This window comes from Taudactylus pleione, unplaced genomic scaffold (assembly GCF_031769625.1).
Source record: "Taudactylus pleione unplaced genomic scaffold, aTauple2 ptg000408l, whole genome shotgun sequence".
In the NCBI taxonomy this organism is placed as follows: Eukaryota; Metazoa; Chordata; class Amphibia; order Anura; family Myobatrachidae; genus Taudactylus; species Taudactylus pleione.
In genome coordinates this window covers 5,444,136-5,467,816 of record NW_028284810.1, presented here as the reverse complement: position 1 = coordinate 5,467,816, position 23,681 = coordinate 5,444,136, and the positions used below count along the sequence as shown (strand labels likewise).

Here is a 23,681-nt window from a genome sequence, read left to right as displayed (position 1 = left end):
GGTTCAATAAAAGACTACTTGGTACACCGGGTGAAGATACTACACTTATTTTAGATGTTATTTTGTTACATTTACATCTATGACCTAATCTCCCTTCACACTCCCGTCCGTCCACTCAACAAATGCATTCCGTCTCTCTTGCCAAGTGATTACTCCCCACCCCTCTCCCGCCTCCAAAATTTGCCCCTGCTGCTCCCTACCTTTGGAACTATCTCCCTCTCCCCATCAGACTTCTACAAATCTTCAAACTGGCTCTCAAGACCCAATACTTCATCAAGGTCTATCGGCTCTCATTCTAACCTGCTGCTACAAGCTCCTTCCTCACTGTCTACCCCATCTGTGTCACTTCTGTTTGTCTGCCCCTCCCCTTTAGATTGTAAGCTCTCATGAGCAGGGCCTCTTTTCCCTCATGTGCTTCTCCTTATACTTTCTTCTTTCTACTCCTTACTCCCCAAAAAGGACATCTAACACCTGATTGCTGACTCCCTGCTGCTTATTTTGAGCATTATGATTGCTAATGCAGCTTATCCTTGTCCTGCATTGTACTGTAAGTCACTGGTTTCTTGTTCACTTAATTGTTTATGTACTATGTAAGGTGCTGTAGAACACTTGTGGCGCCATATACATAAAGTATAATAATGATAATAATAATACAAAACATTAACTGCATTTAAAGCAGACATCAGTACATGTTAGGTAGTCTCATAACTACAACATTAGTTAATGTACAAAATGATTGTTTACAGCAAGCAGGAGATCGTGCACAAAATCTTGTCTATCATTGGTTAATGACAGTCACATGAGTAGGTTCAGTAATAAGAGCTGGATTTCACTTGATATTTGTTGTGGCGTAAAGCATAGAATGGTCACTTTTTTACTATTCTAATCAAAGGTAAATAAACATTTGTATGATATTATTATGTATATCAGTATACTGTATGCAAATGTTGCAGATGTATACAGCAAAAAAAATACATACCAAACACTTTGGAATATAACAATTAGGGGTGTGCACCGGACACTTTTCGTGTTTTGTGTTTTGGTTTTGGATCTGGATCTTTCTTCGTGTTTTGGATCTGGATTGGTTTTGCCAAAACCACCCTTCCGTGTTTTGGGTTCTGGGTTTTGTGTTTTGGATCTGGATTTTTTCTTAAAAAATAAAAAAAACCCGCTAAAATCACATAAATGGGCCTTTTTTTGTTCCTACGCTATTAATAACCCCAATAACATTAATTTCCACTCATTTCCACTCTATTCTGAACACCTCACACCTCACAATATTGTTTTTAGGCCAAAAGGTTGTACCGAGGAAGCTGGATGACTATGCTAAGCGACACAAGGGGGCGGCACAAACACGTGGCCCATCTAGGAGTGGCACTGCAGTGGCAGACAGGAAGCCAATCAGCGTTATGGTGCCCATTTGCATGTAGCACGAACCCGGGAGATCCGTGCTACATGCATCTGTGTGATTGGCACAGAGCAATGACAGGTCCGTGAGACCCGTCTGTGCTGCTGTGGTAAAAAAAAAAAAAAAAAACCTGTGTAAAAAAAGAAAAAAATGGCGTGCACCCCCCCAAAAAAGAGCAACCAGCCCCGGGCATTAGTAACCCAGTGCTGGGTGTGCTTAAATACAGGGGACAAACGACGTAGGGGTCCCCTGTACTTAAGCACAACCAGCACCGGGCTAGTCAGAACCAGCGCTGGTTGCCAAAATACGGGGGACAAACGACGTAGGGGTCCCCTGTATTCTGCGCAACCAGCTCTGGGCTCTGATCCGGTCCTGGTTCTGGAAATATAGGGGACAAAAAATGAGTAGGGTTCCCCTGTATGTTCCAGAACCAGCACTGGACTTTTTCTAGCGGGGGGCTGATGCCACAGCCAGGGGAGCCCTTTCACCGGGCCCCCCAGCCGCAGCATCAACCCTGACCGCTAGTCAGCCCAGGCCGGGGATCCCTGGAGAGCTGGGGACCCCCCCAATAAAGGGGTCACCCTCTCCAGGGCACCCCAGGCCCAGGCTGATAGCCCGGGGCTATCCCCGCCACCCCTGGTGGCGGTGGGTGGCGGGTTGATTGTGTGGTGTGGTGTAAATAAAGAATATCAAACATTGTCTTTACAAGTAGAACTGCAAGTCCCAGCTAGCCTGCCCCGCATGCTGGTACTTGGAGAACCACAAGTACCAGCATGCAGGGCATTAAGGGCCCACTAGTACCTGTAGTTCACCTGTAAAAAAAATGTTTAAAAAAACACAGGACACACACACCGTGACAGTATAAGTTTATTAAACATACATACACACACACACATGTACACATACTCACCTATGTAACCTGTAGCATCGGTCCACTTGTCCGGTAAAGTATCCCTAGGGGACCTGTGAAAAAAAACATACTCACCATCTCCTATGCGAGGTTCTGTCCTCTTCGTTCCAAAGTAGGCATCCCCGGACTTGGCAAAAAAAAAAAACGAAAACGCGATCCACGAACTTAGTACCGTTCTATAGAACGGTACTTCCCGAATGAGAGCTTAGCGGCGGGGTATCACCATGGAAACCCCGCTGCTAAGCGTTCATTGGCTGAGAGAGGTCATCTCCCGTCTCTCAGCCAATGAACGGCTCCCTCCATTGTAGTCAATGGTGGGAACCGCAGGGTAAACTTTAATAACCTTGCGGCTCCCAGCATTGACTACAATGGAGGGAGCCGTTCATTGGCTGAGAGAGACGGGAGATGGCCTCTCTCAGCCAATGAACGCTTAGCAGCGGGGTTTCCATGGTGATACCCCGCCGCTAAGCTCTCATTCGGGAAGTACCGTTCTATAGAACGGTACTAAGTTCGTGGATCGCGTTTTCGTTTTTTTTTTTTTGCCAAGTCCGGGGATGCCTACTTTGGAACGAAGAGGACAGAACCTCGCATAGGAGATGGTGAGTATGTTTTTTTTCACAGGTCCCCTATGGATACTTTACCGGACAAGTGGACCGATGCTACAGGGTTACATAGGTGAGTATGTGTACATGTGTGTGTGTGTGTGTGTGTGTGTGTGTTTAATAAACTTATACTGTCACGGTGTGTGTGTCCTGTGTTTTTTTTAAACATTTTTTTACAGGTGAACTACAGGTACTAGTGGGCCCTTAATGCCCTGCATGCTGGTACTTGTGGTTCTCCAAGTACCAGCATGCGGGGCAGGCTTGCTGGGACTTGCAGTTCTACTTGTAAAGACAATGTTTGATATTCTTTATTTACACCACACCACACAATCAACCCGCCACCCACCGCCACCAGGGGTGGCGGGGATAGCCCCGGGCTATCAGCCTGGGGTGCCCTGGAGAGGGTGACCCCTTTATTGGGGGGGTCCCCAGCTCTCCAGGGATCCCCGGCCTGGGCTGACTAGCGGTCAGGGCTGATGCTGCGGCTGGGGGGCCCGGTGAAAGGGCTCCCCTGGCTGTGGCATCAGCCCCCCGCTAGAAAAAGTCCAGTGCTGGTTCTGGAACATACAGGGGAACCCTACTCATTTTTTTCCCCTGTATTTCCAGAACCAGGACCGGATCAGAGCCCAGAGCTGGTTGCGCAGAATACGGGGGACCCCTACGTCGTTTGTCCCCCGTATTTTGGCAACCAGCTCTGGTTCTGACTAGCCCGGTGCTGGTTGTGTTTAAGTACAGGGGACCCCTATGTCGTTTGTCCCCTGTATTTAAGCACACCCAGCACTGGGTCACTAATGCCCGGGGCTGGTTGCTCTTTTTTTGGGGGGGAGGACGCCATTTTTTTCTCTTTTTACACAGGTTTTTTTTTTTTTATTTACCACAGCAGCACAGACGGGTCTCACGGACCCGTTAGTGCTCTGTGTCAATGACACAGATGCAAGTAGCACGGATCTCCTGGTCCGTGCGTGCATCTGTGTCATTGAAATACACAGCAGCACAGACGGGTCTCACTGACCCATCTGTGCTCTGTGTCACTGTCAATCACACAGATGCATGTAGCACGGATCTCACGAGTCCGTGCTACATGCAAATGAGCACCATAATGCTGATTGGCTGAGAGCCGTGACAGACGGCTCTGTCAGCCAATCAGCACTTTGCCCATTAAAGGCAAAGGCATTTTTTTTTAAATGGCCGCTCGAGGCAAAACCTCGAGATCCGACAGCAGATCTCGAGGTTTTGCCTCGGGAGAGGGATCCGGGGCAGACAGGGAGATCCGAGCTTGGGCTCGGATCGCCCCGGATCCCCGAAGTTCGGGTGGGTTCGGTTCTCAGGGAACCGAACCCGCTCATCCCTAATAACAATACATATCACTAATAACACATGAATGAATAGGATGGATAAATAGCTGAGACTCTAGGTACCGTTTGAACAATTCATGTATTTCTAAAGAAATGTGGTTATCTTTTGAGAAAGGGGCCGTAACTAGGGCAGTGCGACCTGCACCGCAGGGCAGGGGGCACTGTTTGGGCCTGTCAGTTTTCCTGTATATTATCATTCTCACTTGTAGCTTCCTCTTCTTTTATCCCCAGCATCTCCCGGGCTCCCCCGTCTCTTCCCTGGTCCTTCCCCATGAGGCCATGGCCCTTTTTCAGGTGCACTATCTTATGCCCCTATTTAAAAAATGGGGGTGGGGCCCAATGCTCTCTCTGGCACAGGGCACCAAAAAGTCTAGTTACGGCTCTGCCTGGAACAGTACTTTTATAGGTCACCATACCTCCAAACTGTCCCGTTTTTCTGGGACTGTCCCGCTGTCCCACCCGCGGGCCGCAGTGTCCCGCGGTGGTTGGGGGGGGAGTTGGGGGAAGCACAGCATCTATTGAGAGTACGGGGGGAAGCCCGGGGGCTGCCCAGCATCTCGGAGATGCTGGGCACGCCCCATTAGTGATGTAAACAGGGGTGTGTCATCTGACCACGCCCCCTTTATGAATAGACCACGCCCCTTTTCGGACGCGCACGCAGGTCCCGACTCCATCCCATCAAATGTTGGGAGGTATGGGTCACTATTAGAGGTGTTGGGAAGGGGAAGGGACAGGTACAGATTATCAAGGTCTGGGGTCCTGGTCAGCGATGTCGGCGGTTCGAATCCCAGCACAGAAGGGAAGGTTAGGGTTAGTCTGCGAGGAGAAGGGCAGTTAGGGCAGGGCCGCCAAGAGCCGTGCTGGTGTGACAGTGGGTGTGGCCTAATAGTGGGAGGCGTGGCCACGCCCCCTTAGGAAAAAACACAGAAAAAAACATTTTAGCTGCGGCGCTGCACGCTGGGAGGGGGGCACTGTGAGCCCATCAGCCCGGCGCACAGCCGATGGTGGGCGTGATCAGCGTGATCGCTCCCCCCATAGGCATAGGAGACTGCTCCAGCTGCTGCTTAGCAGCTGCGAGCAGTCTCCCACTGCAGCCCAACACACAGCAGCATGTGCTGGGCTGCTGTGATGTAGAAGGGAGGGGGGGCAGTGCCGGACCCGGGCCCCCGCCGGGCTCCTCCAGCAAGCCAGGGCCTGGGTAATTTGTACCCGCTCCCCCCCCCTCTCAGCATCCCCGGGTTAGAGTCAGGCACAGGGCCGGATTAAGGCTTGTGGGGGCCCCAGGGCAACTAAGTTGCGGGGGGCCCCTTCAAGCCACACAGAATCGAGCCCAGCCCAGCCATGCTCCGATTAGCAGTCTGCCCCAGCAGTGCCACCAGTAGCAGTCCCCCCTCAACAGTAGTCCCCCCAGGAGTACCCCTAGTTGTAATCCCCCTCTATGCTGTGTCCCCTAGTAGTGGTCCCACCAGTGTGCAGTGCCCCCAGTAGTAGTGCCCCTAGTAGTCCCCCAAGAAGTGCACCTAGTAGTACCCCCAGCAGTGCCCCTAGTAGACCCCCAGTAAACCCCCCACAGCAGTGCCCCTTGTAGTACCCCCTGCAGTGCCCCTAGAAGTAGTACCCCCCAGCAGTGCCCCTTGTAGTAACCCCTGCAGTGCCCCTAGTAGTAGTACCCCCCCAGCAGTGCCCCTTGTAGTACCCCCTGCAGTGCCCCTAGTAGTAGTACCCCCCCTGCAGTGCCCCTAGTAGTGGTACCCCCCAGCAGTGACCCTTGTAGTACCCCCTGCAGTGCCCCTAGTAGTACCCCCCAGCGGTGCCCCTTGTAGTAACCCCTGCAGTGCCCATAGTAGTAGTACCCCCCAGCAGTGCCCCTTATTGTACCCCCTGCAGTGCCCCTAGTAGTAGTACCCCCCCAGCAGTTCCCCTAGTAGTACCCCCCCAGCAGTGCCCCTTGTACTACCCCCTGCAGTGCCCCTAGTACCCTCCCCCCAGACACACACAAAAAAAATAAAACTTCCACTTGCCTTAATCCCCGCTCTGTCGTCTGCTCCTCCACCCGGCGTCCTCCCGGGCCGTCCCGCACTGCATGATGGGAGAGACGAAATGGCGAGCCGGAAGACGGAGTCTCCGGCAGTGGGAGCAGCAGCCGATGAGAGTCTGACTGACTCTCAGCGGCTGCTAAAACAAACACACAGCTGCCTGCACCAGCGGCTGTGTGTTTGTGCTGTGTAGTGCGGACGGCACTTATGTGCCGTCCACACTACCACCCTGCCCCAAGCTGCCCCAAGCTGATGCAGCAGCACTGACTGTGCTGCTGCATGCAGTAGAATGGCCGCAGCTGCAGAGCGCCCTCTTCCTGGGAACAGGTGCCGCCGGCACCTGTTCTCGGCAGGGTCACACTGACCCTGTGTGGGGGCACTCTGTGTGTGGGGGAGCAGGGACGACCGCCCCGGTCGCCCCCACCTTAATCCCGCCCTGGTCAGGCTGCCGAAGGGGAAGGTTAGGGTTAGGCTGCAGGAGGGGTAGGTTAGGGTTAGAATACTTACCTGCATGCGTCGGGATTTCCAACGTTGGTACTCCGCTGCCAGGATTGTAGACCCAACCCATGGGGAATATCCACAACTCCACATTTGACTACACCCCCTCTCTAGTACAGGGGCCCGGCCCTGATGCTTAGAATTAATTTTACATTATTAATAATATAAATGCATAGTTCACTGAACATGTGTGCATGTATTTATATAACTTACCTTTATTTATGTGATATTTAGATGTTGATGGCATCAGCTGTTATAAAACTTCGTAGAGGATGAGAATGCCTCATAGGATTACATATCAGGAATGGCAGGAAACTAGTTTTGCTGGTGAGGGAAGGCAAATATATACAGTACCTTCAAGCTTGTCTATATGTGAATATATATGCATATATTTGAATCTGAAATAGACTCATTTAAGGGGATTTATCAAACCTTCTAAAGAGGGAAAATGCAGGTGTTGCCCATAGCAACCCATCAGTTCTTACATTGTATTTTGATAAATGATAACTAGGATCTGACTGGTTGCTATAGGCAATACCTACACTTTGATAAATCTTCCTCTTAGGACTCCATTTAGGAATGATTAATAGCCCCTTCAGCACTCTCAAAAAGGGTTATGATATCCGTACAGTATTCAGCAAACAGCTAGATACGATCACCTTTGACAGCAGTGGGAACCCAGCAAAAGTATTTCTGGCTTTAAGGAAGCCTTACAGGCTTTGCTGTGTCTCCGCCAAGATTCAGTACAATACGCAAGTGTAGATGGCCGTCGCAAATGTGCATTAGTTAGCAACGCATTGCCCACAACGCTAAGCCTTACAGCAGGTGACGTCGCAAATGAGGAGGACACTGCGGGACCTCGCTGGACCGGTAAGCTTTGTTAAACACCAGTGGCATTTTTGATAGCATCACTGTGATACTAAATAAAATAGTACAGTTGTTTATTTGACCTCTCCTTGAGAACAGCAAGAGGGCGATGTTACTACTGTCGGTATGCAGTCGGGAAGCCGGCGGACGTAATCCTGATGGCCGGCTTCCCGACTGCTTTATCCCGGCGAGGGTTAAATGACCGGCGTCTAAATCAAGATGCCTGTCATTTTACCGACGCCGGGCGCCGCTGTGGACAGCCGCAGGGGGGGGAGGGTTATGTGTAGGGCTCCCGGGGGGCTTAGGGTTAGGCTAGGGAAAGGGGGGGGTTAGAGTTAGGCACCCCCGGGGGGGACTTAGGGTTAGGCAGCGGGGAAGGGGGGGTAGGTTTAGGCACTTAGAGGGGGGATTAGGGTTAGGCGTCCGACGGTAATTCATACCGATTCCCTACTGTCTACTGCTCTTATTGCTATTGGCAGATTCTACAGGTGTTAATATACAGATGTGTCCTCCTACATCTAGCCTCAATACACCGTGCAGCGCGACATGCCTGGCGTGAGTGAACCGCCAGGTCCCGTGCATCTCTGCTAGCGTCAGGATAAAAGCTGCGGCTGCAGCATCGTAGTACTTCACATGCTGATTCAGAGACTCATATTTGTGAAATCAAGATGCAAAAAAGCCGTTCAGCGTTAGCAGAGTTTCAAGGGACCTGGTGTGCCGAAAGGGGCTATTTGGCACTTGCAGCTAAGATGTTTGGGGACACACCTGTAGGTGCCAGCGGTATGTAATGGAGGTCAGTCCAACTTAACCAGAATCGGTTTATTAACAAGGTGGAATTAGTTGCAATGTAACACAGGGTTAAAGCAGTAGGTACACAACACAGCAGGTTCTAAAGACCAAGCCAGGAACGTGCAGGGGTTAATGCAGGTGGTGTGTGTATAAGGGAGCACACGCCTCTATACTTACAACCAGTGACGGCAGCGGTGTATGCGCTCACATAAAGCTGTGGTCACACAGTGGAGTATGCAGGGTGTCTCCTGTACTAAAAGCTGTCTCTCCAAGGAGACTCTCTGGGGCACGTCCCATAGAGTATGGAGCTTGAGACGCGCATTCAGGTTTGAGGTTGCGCTGTGACGCGACTCCGGCACTGTAGGGTCCCAGCAGTGATGGGAGAGGAGACAGTGCCGATCGCTCTCTTCCAACAGTTAAAGCCCAGAGGGCATCCATACAGAGAAATCCCACATTGATAACTCACCACACATTTATCATTCATGAATGTCCTCATACACCTATCCCTTTTCCTCAATGTGGCGCGAGAAGCCTGGTGCGATTCCTGTGTTGTTTACTTTTTCCTTAATTTTGATACTTTTCCTGATACTTTTTCCATTATTGTGCTACTTCTTCCTTAATCTTACGTCTTAGTTGGCAAATAGTATGCTAGGTCTGTTGTCACAAAGGAATTGGTATTAAGGACCTCATTCAGACCCGCTCGCTAGATGTGTTCGCTCGCTCGATGCGTATGCAAATTTGGGTAGTCAGACGATCGCATAGCAAGGCATTAGCACGCCCACTATGTCTTGGAGTACGATCGCTTTGTGTATGCAGACGCCCACCAGCCTGTCTTAAGACGCCCACTTGTGCACGTCATCTCCAGGAAGTGTATGCAACCATCGGTACCATCGAGTTCCATCAGATGCGATCACAGCGCTTGTGGCTGACCATACCCTACCGCATGCACTGTGAGCATTTCAGTGTAAAAACCAGCCAGATGACGTGTACTATGACGCTGTCTCTAAATTATGCACGCCACTGACACGGCGTTGAGACGCTCAGGCACGCCTGCGTTCGCACCTCCACTCCCCATTTATTAATGGCCAGCCCTTGTCACCACCCACAAACGTCTTCTCCTGTCACTCACTCTACTGGGCAGTCTATGCACAGCGAGCGAACGCTTCCCGATCTCTCGCACTGGTTTGCGCACGTGCACTGCAATGCGTATGCATGCGCACAATGCGAAAATCGGCTGGCTACAAGCGAACGCATCCTAGCAAGCAGGTCTGAATCAGGTCCTAAATCCCAGATTAAGCATAATGATGCATGGTGCGGGTCACTAGTATCGGACCTGCCTTCCTCAGCATTGCTACTTTTTCCTGTTACTTTCTTCCTCCATTGACTTACTTTTTGCATTTTACATCTTAGGGCATGATTCAGCATGGATCGCTATAGCGATCGCAGCTGCGTAATCGCATGCAGTTCAGCGGCAAAAATATGCTGTTTGCAACCACTCAGCCAGAATAGAGACGCCCACTACTGCTTTCTCACATCCGTAATACCTCGCAGTCCTGTATACACATCGAAAACATTGAGTAACATCGGACCCTCACGCAGAATTACAGCAGCTCTGACCTGTCTCAGAAGTTACAAGTCTCGTTGCATGCAGTGAGTACTTAAGCTGCGTATATGCTGTCACAGTGGCTAATTTATGCACGCCCATACAACGGCGTTCAAACGGACGAGCGCGCCTGCGTTTCTCCGACCACTCTCATGTCACCACCCCCCAAACACTGGTGTCCCGTCACTTACTCTGCGATGGTTTTATATTTGCGTGTGTGATCACAGTGCGAGTGCGATCACAATGCTGTCGCTGCGCACATACACTGCGGTGCATGCGCAGTACGTACCATCGGCCGATCTGCATACGCGGTTGCAATTGTGTTCCATGCTGAATCAGGCCCTTAGTTGGCTAATAGTGTTCTAAGTACTTAGGATTAGTGTTTTAGCGTAGCTAAGTAGTAGGTCGATGTGGACACATTATGTTATCTGTATTGTAACTTCACTCTTAAAAGTAAAAAAAGAATTTGATGACAGTTTAGGAAATAAATCGTAATCTATGGCAATCATTAGATATAGCTAAAAAAAAAAAAAAAAGAATATATGAGAAAGGATGTACCTGTGTCTCAGGGATTATAGGGCTGTCCTCAGGAGACGATCTGAAGAAAGTGGACAATGGAGAAGACACTATAACAGGGTTCGGTCTGACAAACCCACTCAGGTCACAGCTGGGTATTTCATTCTCCTCCTTCTTCATAACCAGGGTGTCCATGACATAAAACACATTCCATGGGATCCAGACAGTGTGATACTGAGTCAGAAATGGAGCTCTTTCAAACATGAGTGTAAGAGAGGCACCACCATTGGCAACCAGGTCAAACCTGTCCAAATAGACAAATAGCACTAAGAGGAGCGGTGATAAAAACAAAATGGAGAAATCTGAAGCTAGCAAACCCTTGCTCCGGTATATGCATTACAGTGCAGAAGGAAATAACCAGCAGATGCAGAACCTTGTAATAAAAGTAAACACTATGCAGTAGATCTGCTGGGCTTTTAGAATATTGATTTATTTTCTGTATATAATAACCTTTATTTTATCAACATGAAAATTACTCCAAACATGCAGTTTGCTGGCCACAATGGTCCAACTTCATTCCATCACATCTGGCAGAGGGCTCCCAGATCCACAAGCATCTGAGAACATTTTCTAATTTAGTGCTTATCTGCTTATATCATCTTAGCTCTAGTCTAGAGACACGGGAAAGCAAGGCAGCGGCTGCTATGCCCAGGAACTAGCCAGGTTGCAGATTCTATTTGCAAAGCTGGAACAAAACGACTGCTCAACAAGAGCCAGGAGGGTAGGACTAGTAATGATTTACTTTGCAACCTGCCTGTACTCTAAATCACATATGGCACAATGCTCACTAACAATGCTACAGTGAATACATGTATTAGAATGTTACGAATTATTAAGTACAGATACAAAAATCAATGCTTTTGCAGCAGAAAATAAAGCTCCACATAAATCATTAACTAATTATAGATATTCCTACAATCTTTGATTTTGCAAACTTATAGTTACATAACATATTCAGATGTCCTAAAAGTCCTAGTGGAGATGACACCAGAATAGCATTATATATCGTATGGAGGTATGTCATCTTCAGACTTCATTAATAATCTATGCTCCCTACTTACAATATCGGCTTTTGTGCAACCCAAGTACTCATTGTATATTGACTGACACTTATTTATTCATGATATTAACTGGATGAATAAAGCAAAAATAAAGAAAATTAAAACAGAAAGAATAATCTCTTGATTACCATACAAAGTACTGTTTTTGGTCTGTAGCTTCCTGTGACTATATTGTAAATGCCGTCCCATGGCCAAAAAGTCTAGTTGGGGACAAGGTGAGGTAATTATTAATGCATTCGTCAACACCGCACAATAAAGTCAGGCTTGGTATTGGTTAATCCCATAAAATGGGTAGCAATTCATTAGAAGAAGTGACATCACTGAAGCTCGATATTCCCTAGTGATGTCATGACAGCTTAGCTGACTGACAGGCTGCATTTACTGTACATGGCCTCAGCTCCCAAAATGGCTGCCACAACTGGATGCACTTTAATAAGAAGCAAGTGACGCATGCAGGCCAATACTCTGCACATACTTTTACTATAAAACAGGAGGTAGAAACTGAAGTGCTACTTGCTATAGGAAGTATTAATAATTACATAATAAAAGCTTTGCTGTAAATGAAAGAGCAATGTCATAAAATATGGCATTTCTTTTTTATTATGTGCACTCCCTGTTATTTATGAGATTTTGTACTCACATTCCATCTTGGCGTGTGATTGTGTATCCATAGTTTGGGTAATGTAGAAATGACACATTAACTCCAATGAGCGGTGTTCCATCGGCTGTGAGAACCTGGCCTCGGATTACAGACGCAAGGCTACAGAGAGAGAGAACACAAGACTTCAGGTTATGTATACACTTGCTGCCTGAGATGTGATTCATGGTATAATTCCCTGCTTCACTACCTCAGGTGGTTCAGTGTGAAGTTCCCTGCATCATAAAGCTGCCCAATGGTGAGCACCTCTAGCTGGTGCAGAAAAACACAATAAAATCCGTGTGGAGAAGTAACCTTTTCTAGATTAACCTTTTATCTCCTACCTCAGTGCTGAAGGGCCTGATAAAATGTATCCCTGCATATAAACCTTTTATTCCAACAGTGGCGCTTCATTTGCATTTGAAAAAGATTTATATTTCTGAAACTGCCTGAATTACTTAGAGTAAGGAATATCTGCAAGCAATTTATATACAGTCAAGTCAATGTCAATGAACTTTTTTGTTTAATAAAATAATCTGTTTTGTTCCTTTGCTATTGCTGTCTGCTGCAGTGCCGACATTTGCTAGAGAGTAGGAGGTACATTGCAGGGGGAGAGGGGTATGAAGGGTTTAATAATATTAGCACTGGATAGGTGTAATAATAATTTGTAGTTTCGGTCCAGAGTATGTTTGTTAGCGGTTATGAAAGATGTCTATGTGACTTTGTAAACTATATTTATTTCAATGTCCCATAATAAATAGCGTGCATCAGTTGTGCCATCAGCCATTTAAACAATGTATAAAGTAAAATATGAAGAGAAATTTCAAATGGATTAACCATGTTTGTATATATTATATGGAAGATTAGGCTAATTATACCCCCCTGCTCACACAAACCTGGGACCGATATGGTATACTGAACACGGGTTCAATCCTCGTTGCACCATACTTTGATCTCAAGAAAATGCCAGGTCTTTGCCTTTCACACTAGACCTTTATCTTCCCTGAGGAACAGGGTCGTCCTGTTGCTACATCTCTGCTACGTCACTCAAAATTGACTTTGCAGCAACTGTTCACAGTGCAATCAACAAGGTGGATGATGTAAATAACCAGCATCATATGTCTCTTTATCCCTTTCACCTCAGTATTTTGACAAGTTTCCATTGCTGCTGTAATGCAGCTCGTATTTGGTATCAAACGAGTTTGCCTCTGATTGACCAATGAGGTGACTCAGTCATAACCCGGGTAGAGTATCCAAGTCTCCCGTTTCTTACCACAGCCAACTACGGTCAGACTCTGGAAAATTCCAGATCATTACTAAAGGGGTGCGGACCTGGAGAGGATACCATGTGGCCACCCATCCACAGCAACACATGACCAGGGTTTTCCCCAGATCCTTGCTGCAGTGAGAAGGAGGCAGGCGCATAACTACTGTGGGTGCAGGGGTGCAGTTGGTTTGGGCAGAGCCGTAACTGGACTGTTTGGGGCTCTGGGCAAGAAAGGGCACAATGCAGCCTGCGACTAGGAAGCAGTTTGATGCGCGGATCATCAGCGCTAGGGGCCCCCTTCCTCTGATACATTTTACACTCACAGATGCTGGGAGGAGTCGTGGATCCCCGGACCACGGCCACGCCTCCTCCCGACTTGAGTGAGGAAAGATGGAGCGGCGCACCGGGCTAAAGAGGTAAGGAGTGCGGGGCTGAAGGGCGACACTGGGCATTGCTAGAAAAATAGGGGGCACGGCAGAAATTTTGCCATGGGGTCCCCATACCTCTAGTTACACCCCTGGAAGGAGGTATGCGTTTTCTTTACCTAACACAGACCACAATATAATAATACACCCAGTTGCTGCCATAAATCCAAGACAATAGCTTATAGCCAAGCATGTCATTCCTTATTCCTTCATGTTCTCTGTACATTTACAAGCAAAGAATATGCAAAAGCCTGCGGAATTATTTCCCTCTAAGAGGCCTAATATCGCCTAATGAAAGGCATGGTACTAAATGATTAGTTCATTTATTTACAGCAGCTATGAAAGCTGTCACAAATGTATAACCCTTCACTTTCCTCAAGTCAAATATCTGGCACTTGTACAGTATTCTTCCAATTAATTGTGCAGCAATTGGTACATCTGCTGGGAGCAGGAACAGAAAAGATTTAAAGGGGGCAATAAGGAACATTTGTGCAACAACTTTTAATCAACTGCTGTGCCTAACTGCATTAATACTGCTAAATTACCTTAGACCCAGGAGTTCTAGTGTAAATCATCTTCTTTCACTCAGCAGGACACTAGGCACCTGCTCTCAGTTACTGCTACTATTTTCTATCATTACTGCTTCAGTAAAATACCAGTCAGGCGGATTATGAAATCAGAGCTTCATAATGAATGTTTTCCTTGCAATTTATTTTAATAAAAAGGGGGGGGGGGGGGGGACATACAAAAAAAAATAAATTATGAAAATAAACACAGTTTGGAATATTAAAAGACAATTCCAGCATGATTTTAAAAATAAGTATTCAGCAAATATTGTTTTTTTTTTTAACATTCAGAATAAATCAGACGGATGTCATTAGCGCCTTGCTAGGTGGAGAGGCTGAGAATGGAATACGTTCTGCTACAAGGACATCTGGAACTAAATGCGTTGAACAAAACAATAAAAACAAAAAAAGAAAGAAATGTTCAAGCAGACTTTGAAAAATATGTGTGAAGAGTGGAAAAGACTGAGGAGGAGAGCCAGCATTTCAATAAACAGCATACAATATGACTTCAACTGTGCTTCCAATGAAATGACACCTACAAATATTATGTGCTCTTGGGATTGTTAGTACAGAAGAACTAAACTTCAGTCCCGAAATGTCACTTCCCAGTGCAGTGGAAGGAATAATGTTGCATGGGTGGGCAAACAGTGGCATATTACATTAGAGGGTTAGAGGGGATGTAGTTTGGAAGCTGACGGTCTAAATCCCATCTGCCGGCTTCCAGACGTTCTAATCCTGGCGTGGTACTAATGACAGGCATCTAAATCTAGACGCCTGTCATTAACCAGATGTCGGAAGACTGACGCCCGGTATCCCAATCGAAGTGATGCAGGGCGCCGGGCACGGAGAGCAGCGGGGGGGGAGGGTTAGGTTTACGGCTCCCGTGGGGTACTTAAGGTTAGGCACCCCCCCTGGGAGGTTAGGGTCAGGCTAGGGGAAGGAAGGGTTAGGGTTAGGCACCCCGGGGGAGGTTAGGGTTAGGCACCCCACCCTGGGGGACTTAGGTTTAGGCGGCGGGGAAGGGGGGGTTATGTTTAGGCACTTAGAGGGGGATAAGGGTTAGGCACTAGGGGGGTGAGGTTAGGGTTAGGCACCCCTAAGGGAGGGTTAGGGGAGGGAATTAGGTTAGTGATACTTACCTTAGGGACAATCGGGATTTTCACCCTTGCCGGGCTGCCGCTGTTGGGATTTGAACCGCCGGACGAGACAGTTGGTTACATAATATGGTATAGAAGATAGAAAGTCAGTAGAGGAGGTGGTACTGGAGCCAAATTAGACAATTAGTTCACTAAGAAAAGATGTGTACAGTGAAAACCAGAGGGCTAAAGGCAGAGCCTTGTGGGATGCACCAGATAGTGAAAGTCCTACAACTAAAGACACTATAGAAGTGATTGGATAGGTTGAAAGTTAACCAGGAAGTTAGTATTGTGCTGTGACAGGAATGAATTTACAATGGATTTTATACTGTCAGAGACTTTGGGGGTGTTACGGAGTCATACGCAGGGAAAGCATTGGGTGAATGTGGCCTATGCTTTCTCTATGCACATGCATCTGTGACACCCTGCACATGTATCCCTATGATTACTGCCAGGGACGCTGAGTGAAATTCCATGGAGATCCATGCAATTTCAGTGGGAGGTGGTAACTGAGGGTGTAGCTAACAGGTAAGGGCATCATGATCGCTGACAATGACCTGCCATGGTCCCTTGGACATTTTAAGTCTGCCATAAGTAGGTGCAATGATCGATGGCGAGGCCAATAGTGTGGCTTTGTAAACACATTGGCAGATTTGAGCCACTGCTGGTGGGCGGCTCAATATGGCATTAACATAAATACGCAGTAACAGCCTCTACTGCAACTGCATTCGCCTCTGAAATAACCCCCTTTATGCCCTACATTTCAGATAGTAGCCAGGGCAGGACAATATAGCTGTAGGAGAGTAAAATAGTATTAGTGAAGATTAATACAGATTGGGTTCAAGAATATTTTTTGTTGTTGCCTTCAGATTTTTGTGTCCCACATATGATTTTTTACATTCTGATGTATTAAATGTAAGATTTCAAAATGTAGCCCAATGTGCGGCATCTACCCTCTTACACATCTTTGCCTCATCTGCAGAAAAAAAAGTTTGTTTTGCCAGAGTTTACCCTGCAATTTATTTTGACTTCTAGTTTTATTGTGGAAGCCCATTTCCTATACAGAAAATCAGCACATGGCAATGTGTCAAGTCTACTTCACTCTACTATCAGAGTATGAAGCCAATGTGATTCCATGTCCACGTTTAACATTTAGGGCAGGATGTACTAACCTTGCAGAGTACATCTCGCCATGCTTCGCATTCCTACTGATCGCATATGCACTAACATATGCGATCAGTAACGCAAAGGACAGCTCTTCCGATAAGAGCTGTCCATTGCGATGTGCGCTGTGCCGTGGACTTCCGGGTTTCCGCATGCGCAGTGATGTGGCGGCCACGGGACATGCTGGGAGGGATCCGATTGGATCCCTCATACCAGCGTAATACGATAGAAGCCCATAGGCTTCTATAGGGTAACGCCAACAAAAGCTGGCGTTACCCTCCGCATCGGAGACCCGGCTCCAGGTGATGATACATAAGGAAAATACGGTAAAAACCCCAAAACTGCGTTTTTACAGCATTTTCTGTTTAGTACATCCCGCCCTTGATACCATAGTTCACTATGCAATGAAGGGATTCAGTCATAGCATTACTTTATTATTTTTATGTTTTCTTTGAGTGTATTTTTCCAAGCAGTGAAATTGTTTCCTGGCTAAATAAGTGACTTTAATACCATAAACACAAGTCAGCTTATGTGTGTATAATTAGGAGATGCTTACTACTAGCATTCTTTTCCAGCATTTTTGTAAAGCAGTGAAGTGTTAATAAAGTAGTTGAAAATATAGTCTGCACATTAAAAAAAAAACATCATGCTGTTATTCTGCACATATTTCTAGTGCCACTGACAGCTTTACCTTTTATTGAAAGGGTTGTCTCCGGGTATGGCATGGGTGCTGTCAGGTCCTGTGAGGAAGCTGATCCTATCGTAGAAAGACCTGGCAGCCTGCTGGGACGGTGACTGCTGGCTCTGGCTGATAATGTCCTGTGGATCAGGTAGACCTCGGCAATACGGCTGATTCTGGCAGGAGCTCTGTAAGCAGCAGTCTGGGTCCATACAGTCGATTAAGCCATCTGCCAGAAGAAAGCAACTTTATTGAATTTATACTCATCACGATTATGTCTTCTTTACTTTATTAACACTTTCAGTGCTCCTCCGTGTCCAAGATTGCACACACCGTTATAATCTAGATAGCTGGCGAAATAGAAACGCAACATTCAGCAGAGAATGGTCTCAGGGACGGGAGCTTAGCTGCTTTTATTTATGTCACCAGGACAAAAATACAAGGGGATAGTTCCTATTTGACGTTACGCTGTTTAAAAGATAGGCGACTGTTTGAGACGGATGTGACCACACAGAGGTATTTGTTGAGGTGTCAGTGTTCTGCAAGAGCCAAATTAAATTAAACACTTACACGAGTCCTTGCTCAGAAGTTGATATAGAGCAGCTACTATACCACATCATCACTTACATTTGCTAGCATGTGAATTAGATGGTGCAGCGTTTAATAACTATTATCAGTATGAGCATCAGCAGGGCTGTGTCAGCAAGAGAGATACAGACCTGTCATATGCCTACTAATTTAACTTACTAATGTTTTTCCTTCCAAAACCCCCTGTTTGATATGTAGCCATATGAAACTGCCACTCTGGCTGATGGTTTAGTACTACAAATAGAAAATGTAACAAAAATTATTGAAACCACACTATAGTTCTCAGATGAAATATAACCAGACATCTTTAGAGTGACATCAAATGGTACCTGCAGAAATATCTGTCAGCTATAATAGTGCCGGCATCTCCCTACCCTGCTGGCATGCAATCACCAGTGACTACCATGGATCCAATCCATGGAAAATAGGAAATATCCCTATAGGCCTTCTCCTAAAGTGATATAAAATAGCACTTTATGATTTATTACAAAATAAAGTTCACATATTCTCCTGGGCAGCACTGGGTATGTTTCCAGGGGGAAAAATACTTGCATTTAGTAATTCATCTTTGTTAGTTTATAAAAAGCAAATGTACATCTGGCATGTAGTGTGTGGGTCATAAAAACTGCATGAGATTGACACATTCTGAACTAATCAGCTGGAAATGCATTTTTTTTACAAGCCTCTCTGCTGACATCAATCAGAGGAAGGATCTCATTTTCACCAGCCAAGATGCAGGGACATACTGTTTGTTATTTTTGTGTGGAGTTTATCAGCAACTTGCCCATGCGAATGACGGATGGTTATGAATCTGGCTCTGTATAACTGGAGAAAACATTTCTCATTCTTTCTCTGCACGTCAGTAGCCTCTATTATCTAGTATAACTAACAGAAAGCACTCGCCCGGCCAAGCTGAGCACAAGTGGAACTGCTCTGGCATACTACTGGGTCATACTCCATTTATTTAACCCACTGGGATGGATTGAAAGACAAGTTCACACTGTACCCTAGAAGAAGGATGGCTCGCATGAGACTACAGAAATGAGTGTTGTATATATAGAACTAAGCCTATATACAAAACACTAGTTGAATGAACATACATATCTGAATCAGGCCCTATATGAGAAACAATCTTTCTGTACATTATAATACCAAACTGATTCTTAAAATGCACTATTTATATGAACAATGTGATTATTTTTATACAACATTGTTATAAACAGCAAGGCTGTAATGCTGGGTACACACTGGCAGATATATCGGCCGTTCAATTGAATGACTGATATATTGTGTGTGCATCGGTCAGTGTGTACAGACGATATGTCTGTGAACAACATCGTTCACAGACATATAGCGTTGATATATATCAGCTCATTGTGCTGTGTGTACGGGCGTTTAGCCAACCACACTTGCTGCAGAGGCTGCCGGTGACTGATATCACAACAGGTCGGGCACATGTAAATGCCTGCCCAGTTGTGACGTCAGACGCGGCACATCGTGCCAACGACTGGTAAGTGTGTATGCACTTATCAATCGTCAGATAGGACGGCGGATCAGTCTGACGGCCAACCAGTCGTCCTAGTGTGTACCCACTTTTAGGCCACAATACTAGGGGTTGTGGCCAAGTGTGTGGGGTGTATGGCCCATGCACTTTGAACCTTCCCCCCTCGATGTCACTGATAACAAGTGTAGTTAAGGGACAGAATTGAAATAATGGTAGAGAATTTTTATCCAGAAAAGAGTGAAATCACCCTGACAAGCTGAGTGGCCACAACGCTTATATGTAGTTTACTATAATAAAAATACAATTATCACCGTATGCAAAGCATCAACTATCTCAAGATGCCTGCCTTTCAATCGACTATAGAAGCATATGCTGCAGGTTTACACCAGGCATACAGCACCAGCACTTGTGTCCGCTTTTAACCTTTTATTTTATTTGAAACCAGCATATTCAATCAATAGTAGACATCAATAACTGTGATAAAACTTCTCCAATACAGCAGAAATTAAACACACACAAACATACACATACGTACAGTGTCGTACACACACACACAGACACAAACATACACAAACAGGAATTGGTATTTAATGCCGGGGCTTCACCTGTCGGGATTGAGACCGGCGGCATCACGGCCGCCGGTCTCATAACTACTTCCCCACAAACATACACACAAACATATTTTAATGGTGAGCAACAAAGAAATCACCAATCAACATCAACAGAGCATTCACAACAGGCAACAACTGGTTCCTTAATGCTGGGGTCCTTCACAATCACATTTCACCATTTGCCCCTGTTCCTACATACAATAAGCATTTTCATTTGTATACTGATCTGTATCCCGCTGTGTATGAGTTCATAATTGCGCAAACATGTTCTTACTGTTCTCAATTTACATCCTAGTCCCACCTATCCGGGCGCAAGCAGGCGTAAGTGTCAGAATCCTGCAAATCTGCATCAGTGAATATTTTATTTATTAACACTTCTTATTTGTTTGTATAGTACCAGGATATGACATTGCACTGTCCTGGGCATGAGCAGAGGGAAATCATGCAATAGGCATACTGGGGGTCATTCATACCCGCTCGCGAGCGCAGGACGCTCGCAAGCGGGTCGATGGTGCCCTAGTGAGCATGCGCACGACGGAGGGAGCTCCGTCGTGCGCATGCGCGAGACCCGGTTTGAGACGGGATAGTCGTCGCTCCGGGTCTCGCACCAAAGGGGGCGTGCTGTCGATGTTGATTGACAGCACGCCCCCTTTGGTGGGCGTGCCAGGGGCGTAGCTGCCAGACGGAGGCATTCCCATGGGAACGCCTACCGTCTGAAGCCGGCCCCACTGACATCAGTAGTGATGTCATTGGGAGTGATTTTGGCTCTGATAGAGCCAAAATCACTCCAGGGCTTGCGGCAGCGAGACCCTACTGCAGGGTCTCCGTCGCAAGCCCGATGGTCGCGATGGTCAAGACCATCGCGACCATCATCATGGACGCTCGCTATAGCTGTGGGTGGTCACCCACAGCTATGCGAGCGTCCAAGAGGCCGCTCCATTTTCATGTAGGAGGGCCCTGATTCAGAGCGAGCGCTCTGGTCATAGCGTCCGGCTCTGAATCAGGCCCACTGTACATAGAGCTGCATAGCATCAGCCCCGTTATTTACAGTACACAGAAATAAAGTACTGCAATATGCTGTATATACTGATTCATCATTATTAATACCAGTCCATGGGGTACATTTACTAAGATGGGAGCTCTATTTAAGAAGTGATGTTGCCCATAGCAACCAATCAGATTCTATTTCCCATTTATCTAGCACCTTTTCGAAGATAATACCTGGAATCTGATTGGTTGCTATGGGCAACATCACTACTTAATAGAACTCCCATCTTAGTAAATTTACCCCCATGTTTCAACATACTATTTTCAACAGACTGACTTGTCCCTGTGCCACTATATACTGCTCTGTGATTTATACTAACCTCCTGTACTGTTCTGTGACCAGGGCAGTAACTACAACTATGCCATCGATTACGTTGCACACAGTGAAGGGCTCTGTTGATGGCACAGTCGCTGCCCCACGGCCCCTGCAACTGGCAAGCAGGGTGCCTGTCTGTGAGTGTCACTAAATACTGCTGAATTCATAACAATGGTGGCAAAATAAACACTCAAAGTGCCACTTGCATCCATCCTAGCTAAGAATAATGTGTCCTATATGGGCCCTCTTTGTAGTCATGTGTCTGAAAGAGGTTGTTTCTCTGTGAAAACTTAACTCTACTCGGTTGTAGTGAACTTGGGGCCTGAATCTTTATGGATCGCAACTGCAACAGTGCACGCAGTTGGCCAATTGTTGCATACTGCGCATGCATCGCAGTTCGAGTGCGCAAATGCTACACTGCGATCGCACTGCAATCACACAGAGCACGGGAAGCCATCACAGAGTGAGTGACAGGTAGTCAGCATTTGGGGGTGGTGACGGGGGAGTGGTCGGAGAAATGCAGGTGTGTCTGACCGTTTGAACGACGTTACATAAGAGTGCATAAATTAGCCATTGCGGCGGCATACGCAGCTTGAGTGCTTACTGCGTGCGACGAGGTTAGTAATTTCTAAGTAAGGTCAGGGCTGCTGCAATTCTGCTTGAGGGGCCGATGGTACTCGATGTTACCGATGTATACACAGGACTGCAAGGTATTACGGATGTGAGATAATGGCAGTGGGCGTCTCTATGCTGGCTGTGCGACGGCATTGCGATAGCAATCATTAGCATATTTTGTAGCAAACCTGCGTGCGATTACGGAGCTGCGATCGCAGTAGCGATTCTTAATGAATCAGGCCCTTGGTGCACAGTTGAGTAAGGCAGAGTAGTAACTCTCCTTGGTTAATGTGAGGTCTGTGCAGAGTTGGGTGAGGCAGCATAATAACTGTCCTTAGATTTGAGCTCTTTGCAGAGTTGTGTATGGCAGCATAGTAACTCTCCGCAGCATAGTAACTCTCTCTGGTTGTTGCTAGTGGATGAAACCAGTAGAGTATCTGAGAAACTTGTTAGGAAATCTGTCACCACTTTTGGATACCTGATCCTGGACTATTACTGGCTGTATGAACCTGTGTGTCCACAGCCTGAATATGCTGAACGGGATGTAGTCAGGAAGCCAACGGTCTAAATACCGACCGCCGGCTTCCCGACTCTCTAATCCCGGCTTGGTACTAATGACAGGCGTCGAAAACTTGACGCCTGTCATTATCCATACGTCGGAAGACCGACGCCCGGCATACTGAATGAAGTTAAGCCGGACGCCGGGCGCGGACAGCCGGACGGGGGGGGGGAGGGTTAGGTTTAGGGCTCCCGGGGGGGACTTAGGGTTAGGCACCCCCAGGGAGGGATAGGTTTAGGCTAGAAGTAGGGAGGGGTTAGGGTTAGGCACCCCTGGGGGGAGGTTAGGGTTAGGTACCCCCACCCCGGGAGACTTAGGTTTAGGCTGCGGGGAAGGGGGGGGCGGCGGTAATACCTACTGCACCTTGCTGAACAGCAATGAATTTTTGCAGCATGTATGACCCGCTGGCGGAAGGTGAGATGCTACTGATTCCAATCCACCACTTATTACACACTACCCAGCCAGAGCTCCGGGCTTTACCTGCCAGGTCACTAACACACTCAAGATGCTGCAACCTAAGACCCTTAGCAGACAGTAACTACAAACATCACCGTTTGATGAGACATATTCAGCACAGTCACTTCCAAATGCTCATATACTGTGCCATGGGATAACAAATACATATGGAGATTATACAGCTTGTGGTTTCTATCATATCAGCCTGATGTTCTGATTACAAACACATTATCCATTGGAAAATGCTCACGTACAGTCAGTGGTGCCATATTAGTTGTCCCGTTTATTATGCAAAAGGAACTTTCTTTAATTAACAAAGTACTGTCAAATTTCTGCACGAATCAGTTGCCTTTTTAGAGCTGGCAATAGGTACAGTACATAATTAACATATATTGCATTTGAAATG

The 23,681-nt window shown here is 46.8% G+C and overlaps 1 protein-coding gene across 1 annotated transcript in view; it reads right to left on the bottom strand.

The window, feature by feature from the left end:
• The window catches only part of TENM3 (teneurin transmembrane protein 3), a 776,836-nt gene that overhangs the window by 112,539 nt on the left and 640,616 nt on the right, over window positions 1–23,681 (bottom strand). Inside the window, exons 15-17 of the mRNA XM_088446965.1 lie at window positions 17,592–17,808; window positions 12,346–12,465; window positions 10,627–10,888 (exon numbers count right to left, since the gene is read on the bottom strand). Coding sequence (XP_088303091.1) covers window positions 10,627–10,888; window positions 12,346–12,465; window positions 17,592–17,808 — 599 coding nt within the window. The remainder of the gene's footprint in view (window positions 1–10,626; window positions 10,889–12,345; window positions 12,466–17,591; window positions 17,809–23,681) is intronic.